The sequence below is a fragment of the Cetorhinus maximus genome, chromosome 2 (genome assembly GCF_964194155.1).
Source record: "Cetorhinus maximus chromosome 2, sCetMax3.hap1.1, whole genome shotgun sequence".
NCBI lineage: Eukaryota > Metazoa > Chordata > Chondrichthyes > Lamniformes > Cetorhinidae > Cetorhinus > Cetorhinus maximus.
The window spans coordinates 219,476,440-219,496,936 of NC_135880.1; the positions used below are offsets into that span (position 1 = coordinate 219,476,440).

Consider the following 20,497-nt stretch of genomic DNA (forward strand, 5'->3'; position numbering starts at 1 on the left):
GTGCCTAACAGGTCAACAGAGTTTTTGTTGGGTAAGGATATCCAGGGGATAAGGATCAAACATGATTAAATGGAGTTAAGGCACAGATCAGCCACAAGCTAAGTAAATTGCGGAACAGGCTTGAGGTGCTGAACTGCCTACTCCTATCCCAATATCAACATGTTAAATGTTGGTACATTAATATCACCACCAGTCATTTCTAAGCTTAGGCATTTACACCTGAATCACAAACTACACCAGGGATTTGCAACGCCAGAAAGAAATCATTTAAACTCAAATCAAAAGTTGTGCTGAAACCAAATCTCACTGAACCTTCACTTGTTTGACAAGAAATTTTGTGCTTGCTTCATGGATTTGTGTAAACTATTCCTGTAAAGAATCCTCCAAAAGTTGGCCAGTTTGCAATCTTCGTTAATTCAAATCACTCATGCTGAACTGCAATCTAAGTTTATTGCGCACAAAATTAAAATTATTACTTTTCCCAAAGAGTATTTATAGAAAGTAAAAGGCAATTTGCTGTGGTCAACAATTTGTTAATGGCTAACAAATTCCCCATTCAAACAACAATACCGGCTTCTTCTCCCAGTGGATCAGAGGGTAATTACACTAGGTAGCATAGCACTGGGAGCAGGAGATCTCAGCTTGGATTCCTGGTTTATGCCAAGTTAGCGGATATCAGCAAGGGTTGCAATTGACCTGCTCAGCCCTAGGCTGCTGGAGGATGGAGAAGGGAAATCAGCCTGGAATCCTGCTTGTTATCACACTGCAGTTGACCCCGACGGGAAAGTTGATTCTGGGGGAGGATTGCATCAAGCTTGGCTGTGCTGTTCACAAATGGGTGACATACGGGAGGAGCATGGCTTGCCAAGTTGGAAAAATTGGTGAAGGAATCACATAGAATTTGCAGCGCAGAAACCGGCCATTCAGCCAGACTGGTCTATGCCGGAGTTTGTGCTCCACACAAGTCCCCAACTACTCAATGAATTAAAAACCAAACTCTGTAGCATTTTTGAAAAACACACTGCTGCCTATTCTTGAAGTTAAAGTGAGTAAACTAGGGAACAAAATAGGGGGTGGAGGGAGGGTTGAAATCTGGTGGGGGAAAAACATTCTGCACCTTCAGAAAGGGAAAAACGAAACAAACTGGAAAGAAATAAAGTGATAGGGTAAGTACAACTTCCGAGTTAAGAGTCAAAAGAAGTTCAAGCCTTATGCCAGCCACATACACCTCAAGAGGAGGTGGTGGTATAGTGATATTGTCACTGGACTAGTAAATCCAGGGACCTAGGGTAATGCTCTGGGGACCTGGGTTCAAATCTCACCATGGCAGATAGTCAAATTTAAATTCAATAAAAAAAAACCCACTGTTGACTCTCTAGAGGACTAATGCCCTTTAGGGAAGGAAATCTGCTGTCCTTACTTGGTCTGACCTATATGTGACTCCAAACCTATGTCAGTTCAAGAGCATTTAGGGATTGGCAATAAATGCTGGCCTAGCCAGCAATGCCCACATCCCACGAACAAATTTTAAAAATCAGAAATTTAATGAAGTTGAAGACAAACCAACCAGTCATGTATTTCAGCCGAAACATAAATGCCAATAAATAAAGCCAATATTCTGACTTTGATCTGTGTCAAGGGAGTCTCACCCTTGGGTATCTCAAAATTATGCTGTCCTTGAGTTTCTGATCACTTAAACTAACACTAGGGGCTATGTGCAAATAAAATAGCCACCAATAAATCCATTAAAAAAAATTCAAGAGAAACACCCTTACCCAAAGAACGATTAGAATGTGGCACTCGGTACCACAAGGAGTGGTTGAGGTGAATAGAATAGATGATGTATTTGAGGGGAAGCTAGATAAATGCATAAGGAAGCGAGGTATAGGGGGGTTAAGCTGATAGATTGAGAGGAAGAAGGGTGGGAGGATGCTCATGTGGAACATAAACACTGGCACAGAGCATTGGGCCAAATGTAAATTTGATGTTATTCTTTGTAATTGGCTGAAGGAATGCTGACAGCGTGTAGCTGACTTTCTGTATTGTGCTCCCACAGGCCAAGGCTCCCTGTAAGGACACAGAAGTTATTTCCTAAAAATATTCTGTGGCTTAGAATAATTAATGAGGATCGATACTGACTGGGTTAGACACCCCAGAATCATTAACATTTCACAGGAATCAAACAATTGCAGAAAAATGTTAGAAGGGAAGTGATATCGGAACGCTAATATAATGTAAGAATTTTTAAGAACAAGAGAAAGGGCACCAGGCTTAACAAGCACCTTTAATGGATTCATCCTACTTATCAGCTTTCTTACCATATCCCTCAATCCCTGCTCTCTCTGGAATGGATCTAATTATCTCTTGAATCCATTGATCCTCTCTGTTTCAATAATCTTCCCCAGCAATGTATTCCACAGCTCCTTTGGGTGAAAAGGTTACACCTGACTTATCTCCCGATTGCTAATTTTCCATTTTCTTTTATCTCATGTCTCGATTCTTCAGAAACCTTGTTACCATGAACAACTCACCTGGATTAACTGCGTCAATTTCCTTTATAATCTTGAAATGAAATTAACTCAATGTCTTCTTTCCAATGAACACTAGCCTGGACTGCTCCTCATAATGTAAGTTACAGATGTCTGCAATCATCATCAATACTCACTTCTAGACTTCTCTCAATAATATCCCATGCCTGGACAATCAGAACTGCATACAATACTCCTGATAGGGTCCAGCCAGTCTCTGGAGTTATCACACCAGGAGGCAAAGCCCTCAAAAAGAAAGTGTTACCGTTGCATGGTTTACAACATTTTGCAGGACAAATATGAGTGGTGGGAGGCCAATGTGACTTCCTGTTTCCTGTCCGCCGGAGTTTATAGGCTTTCAGCAGGCTATAGACAAGAGGAGGTGCAAGCTGACAGTCATCATTGCTTGCCAAGTTGGCAAAATTGGTGAAGAAATTACATAGAATTGGCAATGCAGAAACCAGCCATTCTGCCCAACTGATCTATGCCAGACTTTAGGTTCCACACAAGCCTCCTACCACCTAATGGATTAAAAATAAAACCCTATGGCATTTTGGAGAAATAAACTGCTGCCTACTCTCATAGGTTAGGGTGGAGGAAGCGAAGGATTTTGACTGCGGTAAAACAATTGAGTTGTGGCACTTCACCAGGGCTCATAACCGAACTCATTCCGTTGCAGAGTGTAAAGGGAGACGACTCTCTAGCGCAGATGGGGAGAAAGACGTTTTTAAAAAATGCAAGTCTATGTATTGTCAGTTAACAGAAAGAACGAACTTGCATTTATATAAGCATTTCATGAACTCACAACGCCCCAAAATGCTTTACAGCCAATGAAGCACTTTCGAACTGTAGTCACTGTTGTAATGGAAGACGTGCAACAGCCAATTTGCCTGCAGCAAGCTCCCACAAACAGCAATGTGATCACCTGTTTTTCTGATGTTGATTGTGGGATAAATATTGGCCAGGACACCAGAGAGAACTCTCCCGCTCTTTTTTGCAATAGTGCCATGGCTTCCGTCATGTCTACCTGAGAGGACAGGTGGGGCCTCAGTTTAACATTTCATCTGATAGGTGCATCCCTCTGCATTGCACAGCAATGGACTGTCAACCCAGACCCTAATGGAGATGCAAATGAGGGGCTGGGTTTTGTGGAGCCAGCTGGAGGGTACAAGATGGCAGGCGGGCATGTAGAATTATGCTACATGTCAAACTCCTGGTGGCAGGAAGATAAGGGTAACTTGCCTGTTAGCAGCAAGAAACCCATTGATATGCTTAATTGCTCAATTGCATATAATTTAAATACAATTCAGCACGATTTAATCTTGCCATCCCGATTTAGTGAAACTCACAAGTATCTCTCATGCCTTCAATAACCTTCCCGGTGAAGACCTATATGTGGTTTCCTCACTATGAGAGTCCTCTGGAATTCCAGGAGGCTGAGTCACAGTTTCTCTGTGAAAATCTTGCTGAGCTGACACCATGAGGGGGGGCGGAGCCTTAGGCAGGAAATTCAGAACCCGGAACAATCGGGTTCAAAATTTAAAGGGGCAGCACACGGCTGAGCGGCCATCCCTTAAAGTGACATCCCAAATCTGAGTCCCTCAGGGGAGGACATTTAAGAGGCTGCCCGCAAGGAATGGGAGCGCGGGAATCATCCACCGTCTTTCTTCATCCTTGAGCGCTGGAGGGGGTGGGCCAACCGAACTGTGACATCTCAGATGGGAGTGGAACCCGTCGATGCCACCAACTGGTCTGGTGTGACGGGTGCAGGAATCTTCTCCCTGGACTTTGGAACGTCTATTTTGTGCTGGAGCAGCAGGAATACTGACGCTGGAGACTTAAACTGCAGAACTTTCTTATAAAAAAAACCCAAAGGTAATCTCCAACCCTTTCAATACGGCGCCAGCCCCCGCATGGCAATCTGGGCTTCTGGGCTCCCCGACATCAGGGCCGCTCCTCTGCCATGTGACCCGCAGCAAGCCCACATCACCAGCACTCATGAGCTCGCTGCCATGTAATCAGGTTCAACCGATTGCCGTGGACCTGCGCCAGATTCCCCAGTGACTTCCGGGCAGGTACTGCGACAGGAGGGTGAAATCCAGCCCAAGGTCCCGCCCGTAGTTCTGCACCGTTGTCGCATTCTAAGTCTCCAGATAGAGCAATCTGGTTCACTCTTTACGCCCACTGAATTATCAGTTAATTATTTTTGTACCGGGAATCCCAAGCCCCTTTAGTTCAGCTGGCCACAGGCACTTCCCCATTTAGATTGCACTCTTATTTGCCAAAGCACACCGTCTCCCATTTCGTTTTTTTTTTAAACTGCACTTGCCATCAGCTCGTCCACTTTTTAAAATCCGCGTCCCTTGGTAAACTACTTCACAAGGAACCTATTTCTCCAGACCGAACATTTTACCCTCATCCCCCCCCCCCACTTTCTGGCAATCACAGACAAATTATTTATACACATTTTCAACAATGTGAAAATTGAGCTCAAATATTAGGCCGCGTGCTTGTAATCAGAAAATGTCGGCTTTAAATCAACATAAAGCAATATTTTAAATAATAATGGACTTCATACTTCATGAATAATGTTCTGGCCAATATTTATCCCTCAATCAACATCAAAGAAGCAGAAAGAATGGTTACAGCACAGAAGGAGGCCATTCGGCCCTTCGTGTCCATGCCAGTTTTCTGGAAGAGCAACTCAGCTAACCCCACACCCCGCCTGCCTTTTCCCTGTAATCCTACAATGCTTTCCTCTTTAGATAATTATCCAATTCCCTTTTGAAAGCCACGACTGAATCTGTCTCCGCCACACTCTCAGGCAAGTGCATTACAGATCCTAACCACTCGATGCTTGAAAAAGCTTCTCCTGATGTCGCCGTTGCTTCTTTTGCCAATCACCTTAACTCGGTGCCCTCTGGTCCTCGATCCTTCTATGAATGCGAACAGATTCTCCCCATCTTCTCCGATATTGAACACTTCTATCGAATCTCTTCTCAACTTTCCCTTCTCTTAAGAGATCTGAAGTTCTTTATTGGCTCTAAGAAGAACAGTCCCAGCTTCTCCAATTTATCCAAGTAAGTAACTGAATTTTTCATCCCTGGAGCCACTCTTGTAAATCTTTTCTGCACCCTCTCTAAAGTCTTCACATCCTTCCTTATGTACAGTGCCCTGAATTGGACATCATACTCCAGCTAAGACCAAACCAGTGTTTTATACAAGTTCATCATAACTTATTTGCTTTTTCACTCTGTCCTCTATTTACAAAGCTCAGGATCCTCTCTGCTTTTTGAATCACTTTCTCAACCTATCCTGTCACCTTCAATAATTTGTGCATAAATAACCCCAGTTCTTTCTGTACCTGCACCCCATTTAAAATTCTGCTTCTTTTTATGGTGCGTGTCCTTGTTCTTCCTGCATTGCTGCTTGTGGGAGCTTCTTGTGAACAAATTGGCTGCTGTGCTTCCTATGTTACAACAGTGACAACACTTCAAAATGCCTTCATTGGCTTTAAGTGCTTCAAAGGGACTTCAGAGGATATTCTGTTGATCGCAACAGGAGTGTCACACCGTACATATTGTAATCTGAAATTATGCAAATTGGTGTTCCTAAATTCCTGTCCCCAGATCAGAAGAATCCAGCATGAAATCATTGACAGTCCATCTCCTCATGTTTGTCTATCCTAGCTTACAATGATGGAGATGTTAAAAGCAATGACTGATCTCACATGAGATTCTCGATTAAGAATCAAAAAATGAAAGAAGCTTTGTTTGAAAAATAATTAAAAGCCACAGGACATTATTGATGAGGCTATTGGCTAAATGACCATGCGTGCGTACGAGTACACAGACACACACACACACACACGCACACAGACACGCACACAGACACGCACGCACACAGACACGCACACAGACACACACACAGACACGCACACAGACACGCACGCACACAGACGCACGCATACAGACGCACACACACAGACGCATGCATACGCACAGACGCACGCACAGACACGCACACAGACACGCACACAGACACGCACACACAGACAGACACGCACACACAGACAGACACGCACACACAAAGACACGCACACAGACACGCACACAGACACGCACACACACCAGCCGGGAAAGAGTCCCCCGATTGCGATTGTATGCTGACGGGCCAATTAAATCAGCCCAGCATCAAACACGGCTCCTCACTGGTTGGGGAGGGCCAAGCTGGGGGGCGGGGACCTGTCAGCCGCCAGGTCAATAGCGGACGGTTCAAAAGCAGCCCAGGCAGCCCCTGGAAGGCTGCCACAGAAGAAAATCTTCAACATTCAAGTTATGGAGTTGAGTGAGGCTGGACATGGCAGGCGGGAGGGCAGGTCAGGTGGGCACTCAGCCCCCCCTTTACAGATGAGGGCCTCACAGTCCTCCTGGAGGAGGTGGCTGCCAGGAGGGACACCCTTGTCCTCAGAAATGGGAGGAAGAGGCCACCGCACCTCACAAAGAGGGCATGGGTGGAGGTGGCAGTGCTGCTGAGCAGCCATCACATGGTGTGGCGCACATGGGTGCAGTGCCGGAAGCGGTTCAATGACCTGCTGTGATCAGGAAGGGTGAGTACCGTGTGGGCATGGGTCAGTGGGCAGAAATGTTAAGATGTGGCTGCCCCTCTGTGGACCTCAGGGGTGTTAGAGTCTGAGTGCCAACAGTCAATGACACCAGAGCTGGCTAAGGTTGGTGAGCCCTGGCTGCCTGGACTGAGTACCTTGTGGCTCGAGGGCCACGACTCAGGTGTGCCCTGCGAGATGTTCCTCAGCTGGGGTTGGCCAGGCTGCAATGGTGCTGCAGGTAGAGAGTGGGCTAATCAAATCTCCTCTGTCCTTTCAGGAGAATACGAGCCATAACTAAAAAAAGAGGTCACCTACAGGCAGAGGCTCCACCCAACCTGCTGCTGCTCACCAGGTTCGAGCAAGATGCCCATGAGCTGGAGAGCCTGCACGCTCCACGTGCAACTGGGCGTGGAGAGGCAGGGGTGCCAGACATAGGTAAGAGTGCAGCACACAGAGGTGAGATTGTGCAACCATTCTAGAGTAGTCCCTTCATTGATGGGAGCCTCAAAATGGAATTCCCATTGATCATTGAAAGACGATGGCACCATGATGTAGATCTCCATTGTCTCACCAGGGTGCCTGGCATGCACAGCGACAGTGTGATGACTTTAACTAATGACATATCCTTGTTCTCCCTTTTAGATTTGCCAGCACACACTCGCTCGCTGGACCCCAAAGGGCCATTCTTGATGCCAGAGGACCACTAGGCTTCATTTGCACCTGCATCACACCTGCTCACTGAATCAGGCACCAGCGCAGATCCCAACACCTCAGTGGGCATTATATCAGCAGCTAGAATGTCGGTGCACATTGTTGAGGGCAATTCACACTTGCTTGAGGTGCAGGCAGAGGCAGAGAGTGCCCAGGGTGCCGGCAGTCAGAGGACTGATGGGGACCAGGATGATGCCCAGTCAAAGGCAGATGATGAGCCTCTGGAGTTGTCTATTAGGTGGCAGATGCTGGATGTCCAGCGGGATGTGTGGGAGGATCTGGCGGAGATCCATGAGGGCCTGGGTGCCATGGCCTCCATTGTGGAGGAGTCCATGTGGAGCATGAGCACTGCGTTGACCCTCATGGCCGAGCGCACTGCCTCCTCCATTGAGAGAGTGGCGACTCTCATGGAGGGGCAGCTCCAGGGACAGAATGAGGGGTTCCTGGGGTTGCACTCGGCCCTGCGAGCTCTCACACAGGCAATGGTGGTCAGTGCCAGTGTGGGAGATGGATGAGGCATCTAGTATCCCAGCTAGGTGCCCATCCATCAATGCCAAGCAGGGAGGTCCTGAAATCGCACGGGCAATGAAAAATCATGTCAAAGGATTTTTTGATGGCCTTAGGTGGCCTCTTAATTAATGGCAGGCGCGGTTCTGGCACCAAGTGTGGCCGCCGATCGAAATATCACATGCTATTTTGCGCTCGAGCACGCCCACATGCCAAGCAAAACATTCTGCCCCTAGTGTACAGTGCAGATTCACTAGTGTGAGAGCAGGGCTTAACAGATTAACTCATGAGGTCAGTTTGCTTAACCCTGACCTGCACTGCCACAAGTTCAAAAGTTTGCGTGGTTGAGTTGAGGTGTATAAAATATAAAGAATTCAATAGGGTAAGTAACAAGAAGCTATATCCTTGATGGGAAATTCCAGGATAAGGAGGAACATAGGAATGAAATAAGGAAGCACTTTTTCACACAAGTGGAAATCTGGAATACTTTCTCCTTAAGGCTCTGGAAGCTGGTGAGGGAATTGAACCTTTGAAGTCTGAGGTTGAGATCTTTGTTGGGCAAGGGATATGGATAAAAAACAGGTCATTGAGGTACAGATCCACCATGACCTAATTGAATGATAGAACAGGCTCTGCTGAATGGCCTGTTCCAGTGCTCACTATGTTCATCACTCAACAGAGCATGGATGCTCAGGTACCTTATTCAACAGGTCAGTCCTCTGACTCTAATCGTGCAGAAGTTAGTTCCCAGTTGTCACAGATAGATGCTTAAACATCTAATTTCAAAAAATACATACGTACAATTTTAATAAATGTAGCATCTTATTAATCCCTGGAAAGAAAATCTCTTAGTCCAGGGAGTACAAGTGAAAGTGTTACCACAGGCTTGCTCATGCACAGAGATAAAAACAAAAAACTACTGCGGATGCTGGAAATCCAAAACAAAAACAAAATTACCTGGAAAAACTCAGCAGGTCTGGCAGCATCGGCGGAGAAGAAAAGAGTTGACGTTTCGAGTCCTCACGACCCTTCAACGGAACTGAGTAATATTAGGAGAGGGGTGAAATATAAGCTGGTTTAAGGTGGGGGGCGGGGGTGGAGGGAGTTCACCCCTCTCCTAATATTACTCAGTTCTGTTGAAGGGTCGTGAGGACTCGAAACGTCAACTCTTTTCTTCTCCGCCGATGCTGCCAGACCTGCTGAGTTTTTCTAGGTAATTCTGTTTTTGTTTTGCTCATGCACATAGTTGGCAAAGTCAACAATTTTTCCAATATGTACATTATAGGTTCATAAGAACACAAGAATTAGGAGCAGGGTAGGCAATTCAGCCCCTCGAGCAAGCTCCATCATTCGATAAGATCATGGCTGATCTGATTGTGGCCCCTCAACTCCACTTTCCTGTCTGCCCCCCCATAACCCTTGACTCCTTTGACAATCAAAAAACTATCTAACTCAGCCTTGAATATATTCAATGGCCCAACCTTAACTGCTCTCTGGGGAAGAGAATTCCACAGACTAAAGACCCTCAGTGAAGAAACTCCTCCTCATCTCAGTCTTAAATGGGAACTCCCATTTTTTTTTAAACTGTGTCCCCTCTTCTAGACTCTCCCACAAGGGGAAACATAGATTCCTAAAGCCATTATGGCACAGAAGGAGGCCATTCAGTCCAAAGTGTCCATGCCAGTCCTCTGTAGAATAATCCAGTCAGTCACATTCCCTACTCTATCCCCATAAATATGCGATAGCATCTCACACACAGTAGATCAGAATGTAACTGTGTCCATGACACACAAAACTGTGTCGCTCTTTTTTGACTGATTCTTGGAAAATTTGAGGCAAACAGAAATCAGCTCTCTCCTCAGTTAACTGCCTCAAACTTCCACCACAACCGCTGACTCACTGCGGCCAGTGCCACAGGTAGTCCATTAATAATTTTGAATCACTTCAGGGTTTTCCAGACTGTTGAAAGGTTACATGCCTCAAAAAAAAGTGTCAGAAGTTAAATGCCTCTGGACAGCCTGCATGTTTTTCACAAATTACAGATTGAATGTAATTTGGTAAACATGTCGAAGAAAACTGAATATAAATGTTATTCTGTTGCATTTGTTAAGGAAGGTGGTTGGAGAAACCATTGCTATATTGGGAAATACCCCACTCTCTTGATGCCATGCCCTCCTCAACGAATGAGGAAGTGACCAGATTAGCTGACCCCAGACTCCTGCCGATACAGCCAATTCTTAATTCAAAGTTGTTTCATTCACACTATAAGATAATTCTAAGCACTGGATTCCCACTTTGCTGTCTTATTTACATTGATCAATTCTAATTATGCAAAAAAAGACAACAATTACCAGGAAAAGATTATTTTGTTCTGGAACCAGCAAGTGGGAGGCCCACACTGTGACCCGAGGTTTATCTGCCTTCAGATTCTCATTTCTCACTTTGCTTCAGTCTCTCTCTTTTTGACACATCTCCCAGGCGGTTTCTATCAGAGCAGTCAACATCAGGAAAATGGGGTGAGATGAAGGGCAAGAGATCATAAGTCCAGTTAAACTTGTGGAGCTGTGTTTGTTTTGAGAGTGCGAGATATCAATTTAGGTTCCACTTTTCAACCAAAATGACCATGTCTCTCTCCAGATGAGAACAAATGCGATAAACGTGCCCGATCTACAATTGCAATAGACGGAGGTCTCAAATTCTACCACTTGTTATGGGAGAGAAAACTCAAACTGGAGAATACCTTGGAGACGAGAAGCTCTGGAATTCCCTCCGTAACCCTCTAAGCCTTCTCTCCCCTCCTTTGAGATATTCCTTGAAAGCTATTTCTTTGACCAAGCTTTAGGTTTTCTGTTCCAACATTCCTTTGCATGAGCACTATGCACCACGGCTCAGCTGGAAGAGCTCTTGCCCCAGACTCAAAAGGTAGCGGGGTCAAATCCCAATCCAGAGCATAAATACTTAGGCTGACACGCAGTACTGAGAGAGTATTGAAGGTGCCATCTTTTAGATGGGAGGTTAAACCAAGGCCCTGTCCGCCCTCTCAGAAGGACATAGAAGGTTCCACGGCACTATTTTGAAGAAGGGCAAGAGAACTAATCCCTGACACCCTGGTCAATATTTATCCCTCAATCAACACCACAAAAGCAGATTATCTAGTCACTTTTACCCAGTTACATTGCTTTTTGTGGGAGCTTGCTACGCGCAAACTGACTCCACATTTGCCACATTACAATGGCGACTGTGTTCATTGGAATCAACGTGCTTTGGGATGTCCAGAGGTTGTGAAAGGCAATACATAAATAGAAATACTTCTGTGTGGCTCAGTGACAAATTTTGTTTGATAATATTTTTGTGAAGCGCCTTGGGATCTTTTACAACATTCAAGGTGAAGCCGTTGTTGCAGACTGCACGTCGGAGCAAACAAAGTCCCTCGTCAGCAGTGGCAGATCCTTGGGAGGCTGGGGAATGCTTGCGAAACAGAAAAGCCCAAGCAAAGGAGCGGGAATAAAAGAAAAACCTTTTGTGAACTCGCCCTTTTCGTAAAATCATAGAATGGTTACAGCACAGAAGGAGGCCATTCAGCCCATCGTGTCTGTGCTGGACCTCTGAAGGAGCAATCCACCTAGTGCCAGCCCCCTTCCTTTTCCCTATAACCCTGTACTGTTTTCCTTTTTAGATAATGATAAGCCTGGGTCCTCTAGGTTACTCATCCAGTGACATTAGCACGATGCCACCATCTCCCCTTAAAAAAACATGGAAGGAGAAAGGAACTGCAAAAGGCTACTGGCACTTAATTTTGAACTTTCCAATGACAGTGTAACCTAGGAAAGAATGACATTATCCAAACATGATACAAAAAAACTGCAGGCCTCCAAGGGTTAAAGGAAAAGTCAAAACAGAGTGTTATGAAATAAATAGCACGCTCACAAGGTCTGTGTCAACACTGCAAGTTGTAACTTGCCTTTCATTAATGATTCCATTCTGGGGACTCACAGGTACCATTATTCCAGGTTTACACGTAATTAATTAAGCAATAATGGACACACATGTCTACTGTCTTGCCAAGCTGAGAATAGGCTGCAACTGATAGACTTCACCTTTGATCTGTGTCATTAATCATCCCGTCTTAACTCAATGTGCAGAACTGGAAGCACGTAGATCATTACTGTGATACAGTTGGGCCAATTTCTTTTCCAAAATGTGGTAATGTTCCTCCTTACGCCTTCACTGAACGAATTTAGGAAACAGTCGGAGGGGGTGGAATCTTCCCGGGACGGCCAGGCAGCTTTGAAGGTGGGAGCAGGAGTAACTTTGGACATGAGGATGTCGGGTTGGTGGCCTGACACATTCCTACCTCTGGATAACCTCACCAGAAGTGAGTTTATGCTGGCAATGGCTACCCAGCGATGGCAATAACCAATTAGTGGCAATTAAGTGTCCACTTGGGCCCCGCTAGATGCTGAGGCCAAATCCCAGTAGGTGGCTGGAGGCAGCCTCCATGCAGCAGACCAGGGAGCCTCTCAGCAAGACCTCCATCTCCCCCCAAATTCCTTACCCCCACCTATGAGAAGGGCATAAAAGAAGCCATAGGCCATCCAATGGAGGGATTTTCTATCCGCGATGGTTGCCTGGCAGCTGTGGCCACATTTATCGTAAATATCTTTTACATCTCCATCTTAAGGTGCCCTCCCCCCACCACATTACCTACATCCTATATCGGCAGTGCCCACCTTTCCCTCTGGGCTGCTGACCGCCCAGAGCCTCAGGCACCCCCATTGGCCCTCCCATCTGTGGAGACCACTCGCCATCTCAAACTGAACTGGGCAAAAGGCGGTAAGATTCCACCCAGTGGGAACTGTTGGTATATGATCCTGATCACCCCCATCCTTCTCCCCAGGGCCTGCTGTGGAAGCCAGTGTGTCAGTGGAGAGAATTCCCCCCCCACCCCCCCACATCGAGGGGGTTGTGCTGGGGCGGGCGCAGGCGGGCACGGACGCAATCGGCACCCCCGATCGGTTCCACGCTGCCATTTTACGTGGGCGGGGCCAATTAAGGCCCACCCAGCGTGACGCACACCCGGAAGTGCTGTGCACTCCCTGTGCTGGTGTTGGGGAGGGGTTCCCGAAGTTGGAAGTGCGCTCTTTCACACATGCACATGAAGGAGCACAGAAATCTCCCTGAGGCACGGAGGTGCTTCAGGGAGATAAGTTTTAAGTTTTAAAAATTTCAATAAAGAAAAAAAATTTAAGACATGTCCCCTCATGTGACAGTGTCACATGGGCTGGGACATGTCAATGAACTTTAATGAAAAAATGTATTTAATTTAGAAACCCTTCATGAAACCCCATCCCGCCCATGGATGAGGCTCCATGAAAAGTGCAAAGGCCGCCTGGGCTCTTCGCCTGCCCGACAACCTTAAGCTTGGACGGGCAGCTTTCTCAATAGCTTTAATTAGTTAATTAATGGCCTTAACAGGCCTTTGACAGGGAATTGGATAGATACTTGAAGGGCAAAAATTTGCAGGGCTATGGGGAAAAGCAGAGCTCTTTCAAAGAGCCAGCATAGGAAAAAGGGCCAAATGGCCTCCTCTGTGCTGCATCATTCTTTGATGCAGAAGTGAATGGGAGCAGATAACACGGGAGGTCAACGACCGGAGTATGACCTAGAAGGCTGATCAGCTGTACCACAAGAAGCTCAAAGACCACCCATGGTGGTCAAGGTCAGCGAGTGCATTTTGAAAGGACACCTCCTGGTCAATGGTGCAAGGCAAGGGGAGTGGTAAGCGGAGAAGTAAAGAAATGAGAGAGGAGGTAGGCATCATGAACAACTGCCGTCCAAACTGAAAAAAAAACAGCAAAGAAAAAGGAAACAGAATGGGAACAAGGATTGCAGCCAGAAATTGTTGAACTCAATGTTAAGACCAAAAGGCTGTAAAGGACCCAATTGACACATGAGGTGCTCATCCTCAAGGTTACATTGAGCTTCATTGGAACACATCAGGAGGCCAAGGACAGGTCAGAGCGGGAACAAGGTGGAGAATTACCATAATCTCTTCTGCCTTCCATCCTATCAAAGTCCTTCCTTTTTGTTTTCTTCCCCCACCCTTTCAGAGTCATAGAGTTATACAGCACAGAAACAGGCCCTTCAGCCCATCGTGTCCACACCGTCCATCAAGCACCTATCTATTCTAATCCCATTTTCCAGCACTTGGCCCATAGCCCTGTATGCTATGGCTTTTCAGATGTTCATCTAAATACTTAAATGTTGTGAGGGTTCCTACCCCTACCATCCCCTCAGGCAGTGTGTTCCAGATTCCCAACCACACTCTGGGTGAAAAAAATTTTCCTCAAATCCCCTCTAAACCTCCTGTCCCTTACCTTAAATCTATACCCCTGGTTATTGACACCTCTGCTAAGCCTATCTATGCCCTTCATAATTTTGTATACCTCTATCAGGTCCCCCCTCACCTTCTCTGCTCTGAGGAAAACAATCCTAGCCTATCCAGTCTCTCTTCATAGCTGGAACGCTCCAGCCCAGGCAACATCCTGGTGAATCTCCTCTGCACCCTCTCCAGTTCAATCACATCCTTCCTATAGTGTGGCGACCAGAACTGCACACAGTGCTCCAGCTGTGGCCTAACTAGCGTTTTACACAGTTCCGACTTAACCTCCCTGCTCTTATATTCTATGCCTCGGCTAATAAAGGCAAGTATCCCATATGCCTTCTTAACCACCTTATCAACCTGTGCTGCTGCCTTCAGGGATCTATGGACATGAATACCAAGGTCCCTCTGATCCTCTGTACTTCCTAGGGTCCTACCATTCATTGTGTATTCCCTTACCGTGTTAGTCCTCCCAAAATGCATCATCTTGTTTAAGATATTTCTCTTGCTTAAAATCTGTTACATCTCTTAGCTTTTCCCATTTCAAATGAAAGGTCATCGACCTGAAACATTAACGCTCTTTCTCCCTCTCCAATGATACTGCCAGACCTGCTAAGCATTTCCAGCAATTTGTGTATTTAGTGAGAATTTGAAGCTTTTGCAGTATTTTGCTTTTGTAGTAAGAGGGGTTGGGGACAAAAATAAATTGGCCTTGGATATATTTGGACTCATTTTGCCTTTGGCCTTGTCAAGATAGGTCAGTTACCAAGCCCTCAGTCTGTGACCAAGTGGAATCCTCCTGCCCTGAATACTTCTTCCAACCCTCCGGCTAGGGTTGCCAAATGTATCCCTGGAGGTTTCATCGCATGATTTGCTTCCACGCTCCAGCTATTAGTCACCCAACACACCCATCCTTGTGACACACTGCCTTCCTACGCCAATTGGAAAGCAAAAAGACTCTTACCCAATTGGATGGTGCGACTGGTACCCAGTCTTTTTCTCCCATTTTCAATATTTCTACATCTGGTAAAGAGAAATGTTCAAAGAAAATGACAGAAAAAAACAATCTTTTTTAAATGATTTTCCCCCCAAGGTTGCACAGATCTGTGTCCTGGAGATTGACCTTCAATTCCTGGAAACTCCAGGCCAATCCTGGAGGGTTGGCAACTCTACCTCTGGTATTTTGCTTATGTTTCCCGCATTTTATGCTCACCCAAGGCGAGAAAGAAAAACCTTGCTGCCATATCACATTTTTATAAACTGACAAGTATGGAAGCCTATACCCACTTAATCCTGAAATAACATTTATTCACGTAACCCATTCTCCTCATTGCAGTATGAATGGGAAGCCCTTTCTGAATAATAATACCTAGTGATCGAAAGGAGATAGGTCACAGCCTCAATGAAATGTATTGTTTGCTTTGAAAGGGTAAAGCATGTAGAGATAAGATACTGAAATCTTTCATGAACAAAGTAAGTGAGACTCATTCTAAACAAGTGCCACTTAACACATCAACTCTACATGTTGTAAACCTGTATGAGGATGAAAAGATCCTACAAATGATGTGAATGTTAAATCCTTTAGTTGAGCAACATTGGTTTTAATGAGGTCCAAATGTTCATTGTGTGTCTTCTAATATCCAACGTTCTTTCCTCAACCCAACCTCCAACCCTTCTCCCGCTTATCTCCAGAATCCTCTTCAGAAAACAATAGTCAGGTACATAATTAATTGTTGATGCACTAAGAGCTCATTAGTTTAGACCATGCTGGAATATAGTAGGAGTAAGTGCATATAGATGGAAAGAGACAAGAACACCCACAGTCCAGTGTTGGGGATCCTATGGAAAAGACCTCAATGGGGCTGAGGACTGCCCATCGTAGGAAATTTACTTCTGCAAAATTAAACTGGCTCAGCCTCCTAAAAAACCTTTCAGCTCCTCAAGCCAAAGTGATATTTACTTCACAAAAATAAAGAATAAAATCCTGTCCAAAAAAAATCGACAATCTCCACCCCTCAGTTCAGAAGTCTTTCGACTCAAAACATTAACTCCATTTTTCTCTCTCCACAGATGCTGCCAGACCTGCTGAGTATTTCCAGAACTTTCTGTTTTAATCTCCACCCTTGACTGCTTCCATTCTGATTTAATCAACCTTCAGACTGATAACCAATAGATTTTCCAAGACAACCGTTTGTTTTTTTTTAAGACAATAGGTCCACAGAACAGAATGAAAATACAGAGAAGATAACTTCAACAAGCACTCGATAAATGAATAACCTATTTAAAATGAATAGAATTGAACTGTTCATATCCCTTTTTTATGTCTCCCAGTAGTGTCTCAATTGTTTAAATGAATTGAACAATCTACACAGCGTATGTCTCCAACTTTGCCTATCCCCAAATTTCCCCTCTTACCTAATGTATGTTTTTTGTCAGCTCAGAGGTTCTGCTAGCTCTTAAAACCTGCTGCTAATTCCTGGCCACTGATTGTCTTAATCTCAAATTGGACTGGAATAGAAATAGAAGTTTATCTCAATGTACCGTTCTACTGGCACAGTATGAAAAACCGGTGCTTTTATCTCAGAAATCAGCTATAAAACCATCGCCACCCCAGCCCTCAAACATGCCAAACTCTATCTGCCTCTGACCTCTTGTGCGTTCAAACTCCCTCTACCCTCCCTTGACCATGTCTTCAGCTATATAGGGTCCGTGCTTGTGAATTCCCTCTTCAAACCCAGCTGCCTCTCCGCCTCCCTTCTTCCTTTAAGAAAACTCGCCTCCTAGCTCACGTTTTTGGTCACCCTCCAGGATATCTCCTTCTTTGGTGCGATGTCCATCTTTTTTATTCTACCTCTGTGAAGCACCTCGGGAGGTTTCGCCACGTCTAAAGGTGGTATTTCTTTTCTTTTATTCATTCTCAGGATGTGGTGTCGGCTGGAAGCATGGGCATCCATTGCCAACCTCAAATTGCCCACGTATAGCCGGGCAACCCTGCTTGCAAACTAGGCCGTTTGAAAGGGCAGCTGTCAAACACCTTAATACGGGACAGGAGTTTCATTGTAGGTAGGGTAAGGATGACAGATTTCCTTCCCCCAAAGGGCATACAAGAGCAAGAAATTACTGCTATTGCTATTCAGGAGTGTTTGTCAGGCTGGAGGCAGATCAAGAAGGATCTGGGCTGACTGGCAGGGACCTTTTAGTATTCCATCATTGTGTTGCTGGTGATACATTTCTTAACTGTTGCACTGTTTTGGTATAAAACTGACCTAGATTTTGCAGAGGCAAATGTAAAAATCATTTTGTCATACATTACAGATCAATGACTAAATCCCATTGCCAAAATTCATTTAAACAGGCTTCACTGCAGAAGAATCAGAACAATTGCTTGCTAAGCCTTTGTACACCAAGGGTGAACAATCCAAAACTTGGTGTTCCTTCGGAGTTTCAATACCGTGTTGGTTGTGAGCCATCAATATTACAGTCGAATTAATGGTTATTGTGTCAAAAGTAACAAGTCAACGAAAGGTCCAGTCACGTTGAGGCTTGAAAATGCTTTCAGGGAGCAACTGGTGATCTTTTGCACTTCTAACTTCAAAGCCACCTTTGTCTCCTTATCTATTGAAGTCAAAGGGAAAAATCCAATGGAAATGTGCCTGGGTCACGGCGCTCTTGGTTTTCCTCAATAGTTTGGTTTTGTTTCCCACTTCGCCTTTTGGCATCAACAACAAACATTCAGTACTGAAAGCATCAAGGACTGCTTGATACATCCAAAGCATCATCAATTAAAAGTTTCTGTTTCAGTTAAACGTCCAGTTGGAAATATTCAACTGTTTTGAGAGGGGACTGTTGGCCTTTTTGCAGGTGGATACAACCACCAATAGCATTTTACATACAAGAAGGTCATTGGATGGAGTAACTCTTTATAACATGGCTCTTTACATCATGATGTAGTTTGAAGTAAGATATAAGGACATTTTCACCAATTTAAAATACATGGACAATAATGCCCTTTGCAACCTATTCAAAATATGAATCAATAACTATCTTAAAAATAATGTGGGAAAGGAGAAATCAGCATTTTCTATGTTATACTGGAGAAGTGGTAGGCTTCATCTGCCTGACCCACACTGACATGTTTGGCCTGTAGCCAATATCTCACTTCCCTTGTCTACATATATTACTGTATAATTGCACCCAATCAACCACTATTTGCAACAGTGCCACATGACCTTATGTAAAAGGCCATCTACATTTACACGTATCTTGCCTTGTGGTACATAGTTTTCTACACAACCTTAAAATCCTTAAATGCAAACCATTAAGCAACTGAGCTCTTTGTCTATGAGTTAGAGCTTAGACAAGGTTGACAACCTGACAACCACCAACGGCAAGGATTCAAAATTCTCATTAGAACAACACAGAACTTTGGGTTGAACAGTCACTCAATGCTGCAGATTGCCAGCTAAGCAATTCCTCAATCCTTTCTCAGACCAGTGCCAAAAGACAGACCTTTGCTCAATTTTTGAGAAGACACTTGGCACATTCAAAAATGACAACAATTTTTGAGTAAAGCCCATAAACAATGAAAAGGAAAACAAAAAACAGCAAAGTATTTTTTCCATAACCATTTTGGACTTCTAAGGGTTTTTGTTTGGAAAGCATTCATACTGAGACAACTGAACATTGCAATATCCCAAGATTTGGATACACAAAACAAAACAAGGGAAGCACAGGGCATCTCGTTTTTTTGCATTTTCTGGTCCTACCTGGGATGATTGAGACTGTATCTTTCTCCCACGACACAACACTAACATACTCCTGCACCGAAGGAGGAATGAGGCACTTGAAGACAGCTACGCTTCCACGCATTGACCTTTGATCCTCCACCCGTACGGTGTAGGGTTCCCTGAAAACTGAGACAAAACAAAACATGTAAATAGGGGTCATTGAACTTCTACAAACGTACAAATTTCACGTTCACCAATTTCCCTGCACAGTCGGAGCTGGTGTAATCAGCTATTGCAAAATCTGATTAGAAGCACCTCATGGGCTTCCTCAAGCTGAAGGTGATTCTTGATCTGATGGGACACCAGAAAATAAGAAAATGAAAAATAAAAAGAAAGAATTTGCATTCATATAGCACCTTTCGCATCCTCCGGTCATTTTTGATCAGCAAGGGAGTCAAGGGTTGTGTAGGGCAAACAGGAAAATGGATCTGAGGCCACAATGAGATCAACCATGACCTTATCAAATGGCGGAGCAGGCTCGAGGGGCTAAATGGCCTACTCCTGTTCCTAGCTCTTGTGTTCTTATGACTCAATGTGCAGCAGCCATTTTGCACACAGCAGGCTCCCATAAACAGTAATGTGATTATAACCAATTAAAACATTTGTAGTGATGTTAATTGAGGGATAAATATTGGCCAGGAAATGGGGATAACTCACCTTCTCTCCTTCAAAATGGATATTATACATCCACCCAAGACAGCATCTCAGTTTAACATCTCATTTGAAGTTCAATGAGCGGATTTTTCAATGAGGCATTTGGACAGCTGTTAAAAGTCAACAGCTCTCCAAATTTTCCTGTCCCACCTGCAACGATGCTCACTAGTGTCATGGTCTGAAAAACCCATCCGCATCTCTGACATTGCAGAACTACTTCATTACTGCCTTGAAGTGTCAGCCTTTGTTGTTGTGTTCAAGTCCCTGGTGTAGGACTTGAACCCACAACCTGCTGATTTAGGGGCAAGAACAGTCTCAACTG

At 44.8% G+C, this 20,497-nt stretch overlaps 1 protein-coding gene across 1 annotated transcript in view; it reads right to left on the minus strand.

Annotated features, from left to right (window-relative positions):
* dscaml1 (Down syndrome cell adhesion molecule like 1) overlaps window positions 1-19,618 on the minus strand; it is a 462,975-nt gene extending 443,357 nt beyond the window's left edge. The window contains exons 1-2 of the mRNA XM_078532812.1: window positions 19,501-19,618; window positions 9,840-9,843 (exon numbers count right to left, since the gene is read on the minus strand). Of these exons, the coding sequence (XP_078388938.1) occupies window positions 9,840-9,843; window positions 19,501-19,603 (107 nt within the window). The 5' untranslated portion in view covers window positions 19,604-19,618. The remainder of the gene's footprint in view (window positions 1-9,839; window positions 9,844-19,500) is intronic.
* Between the last annotated feature and the right edge of the window lie 879 nt (window positions 19,619-20,497).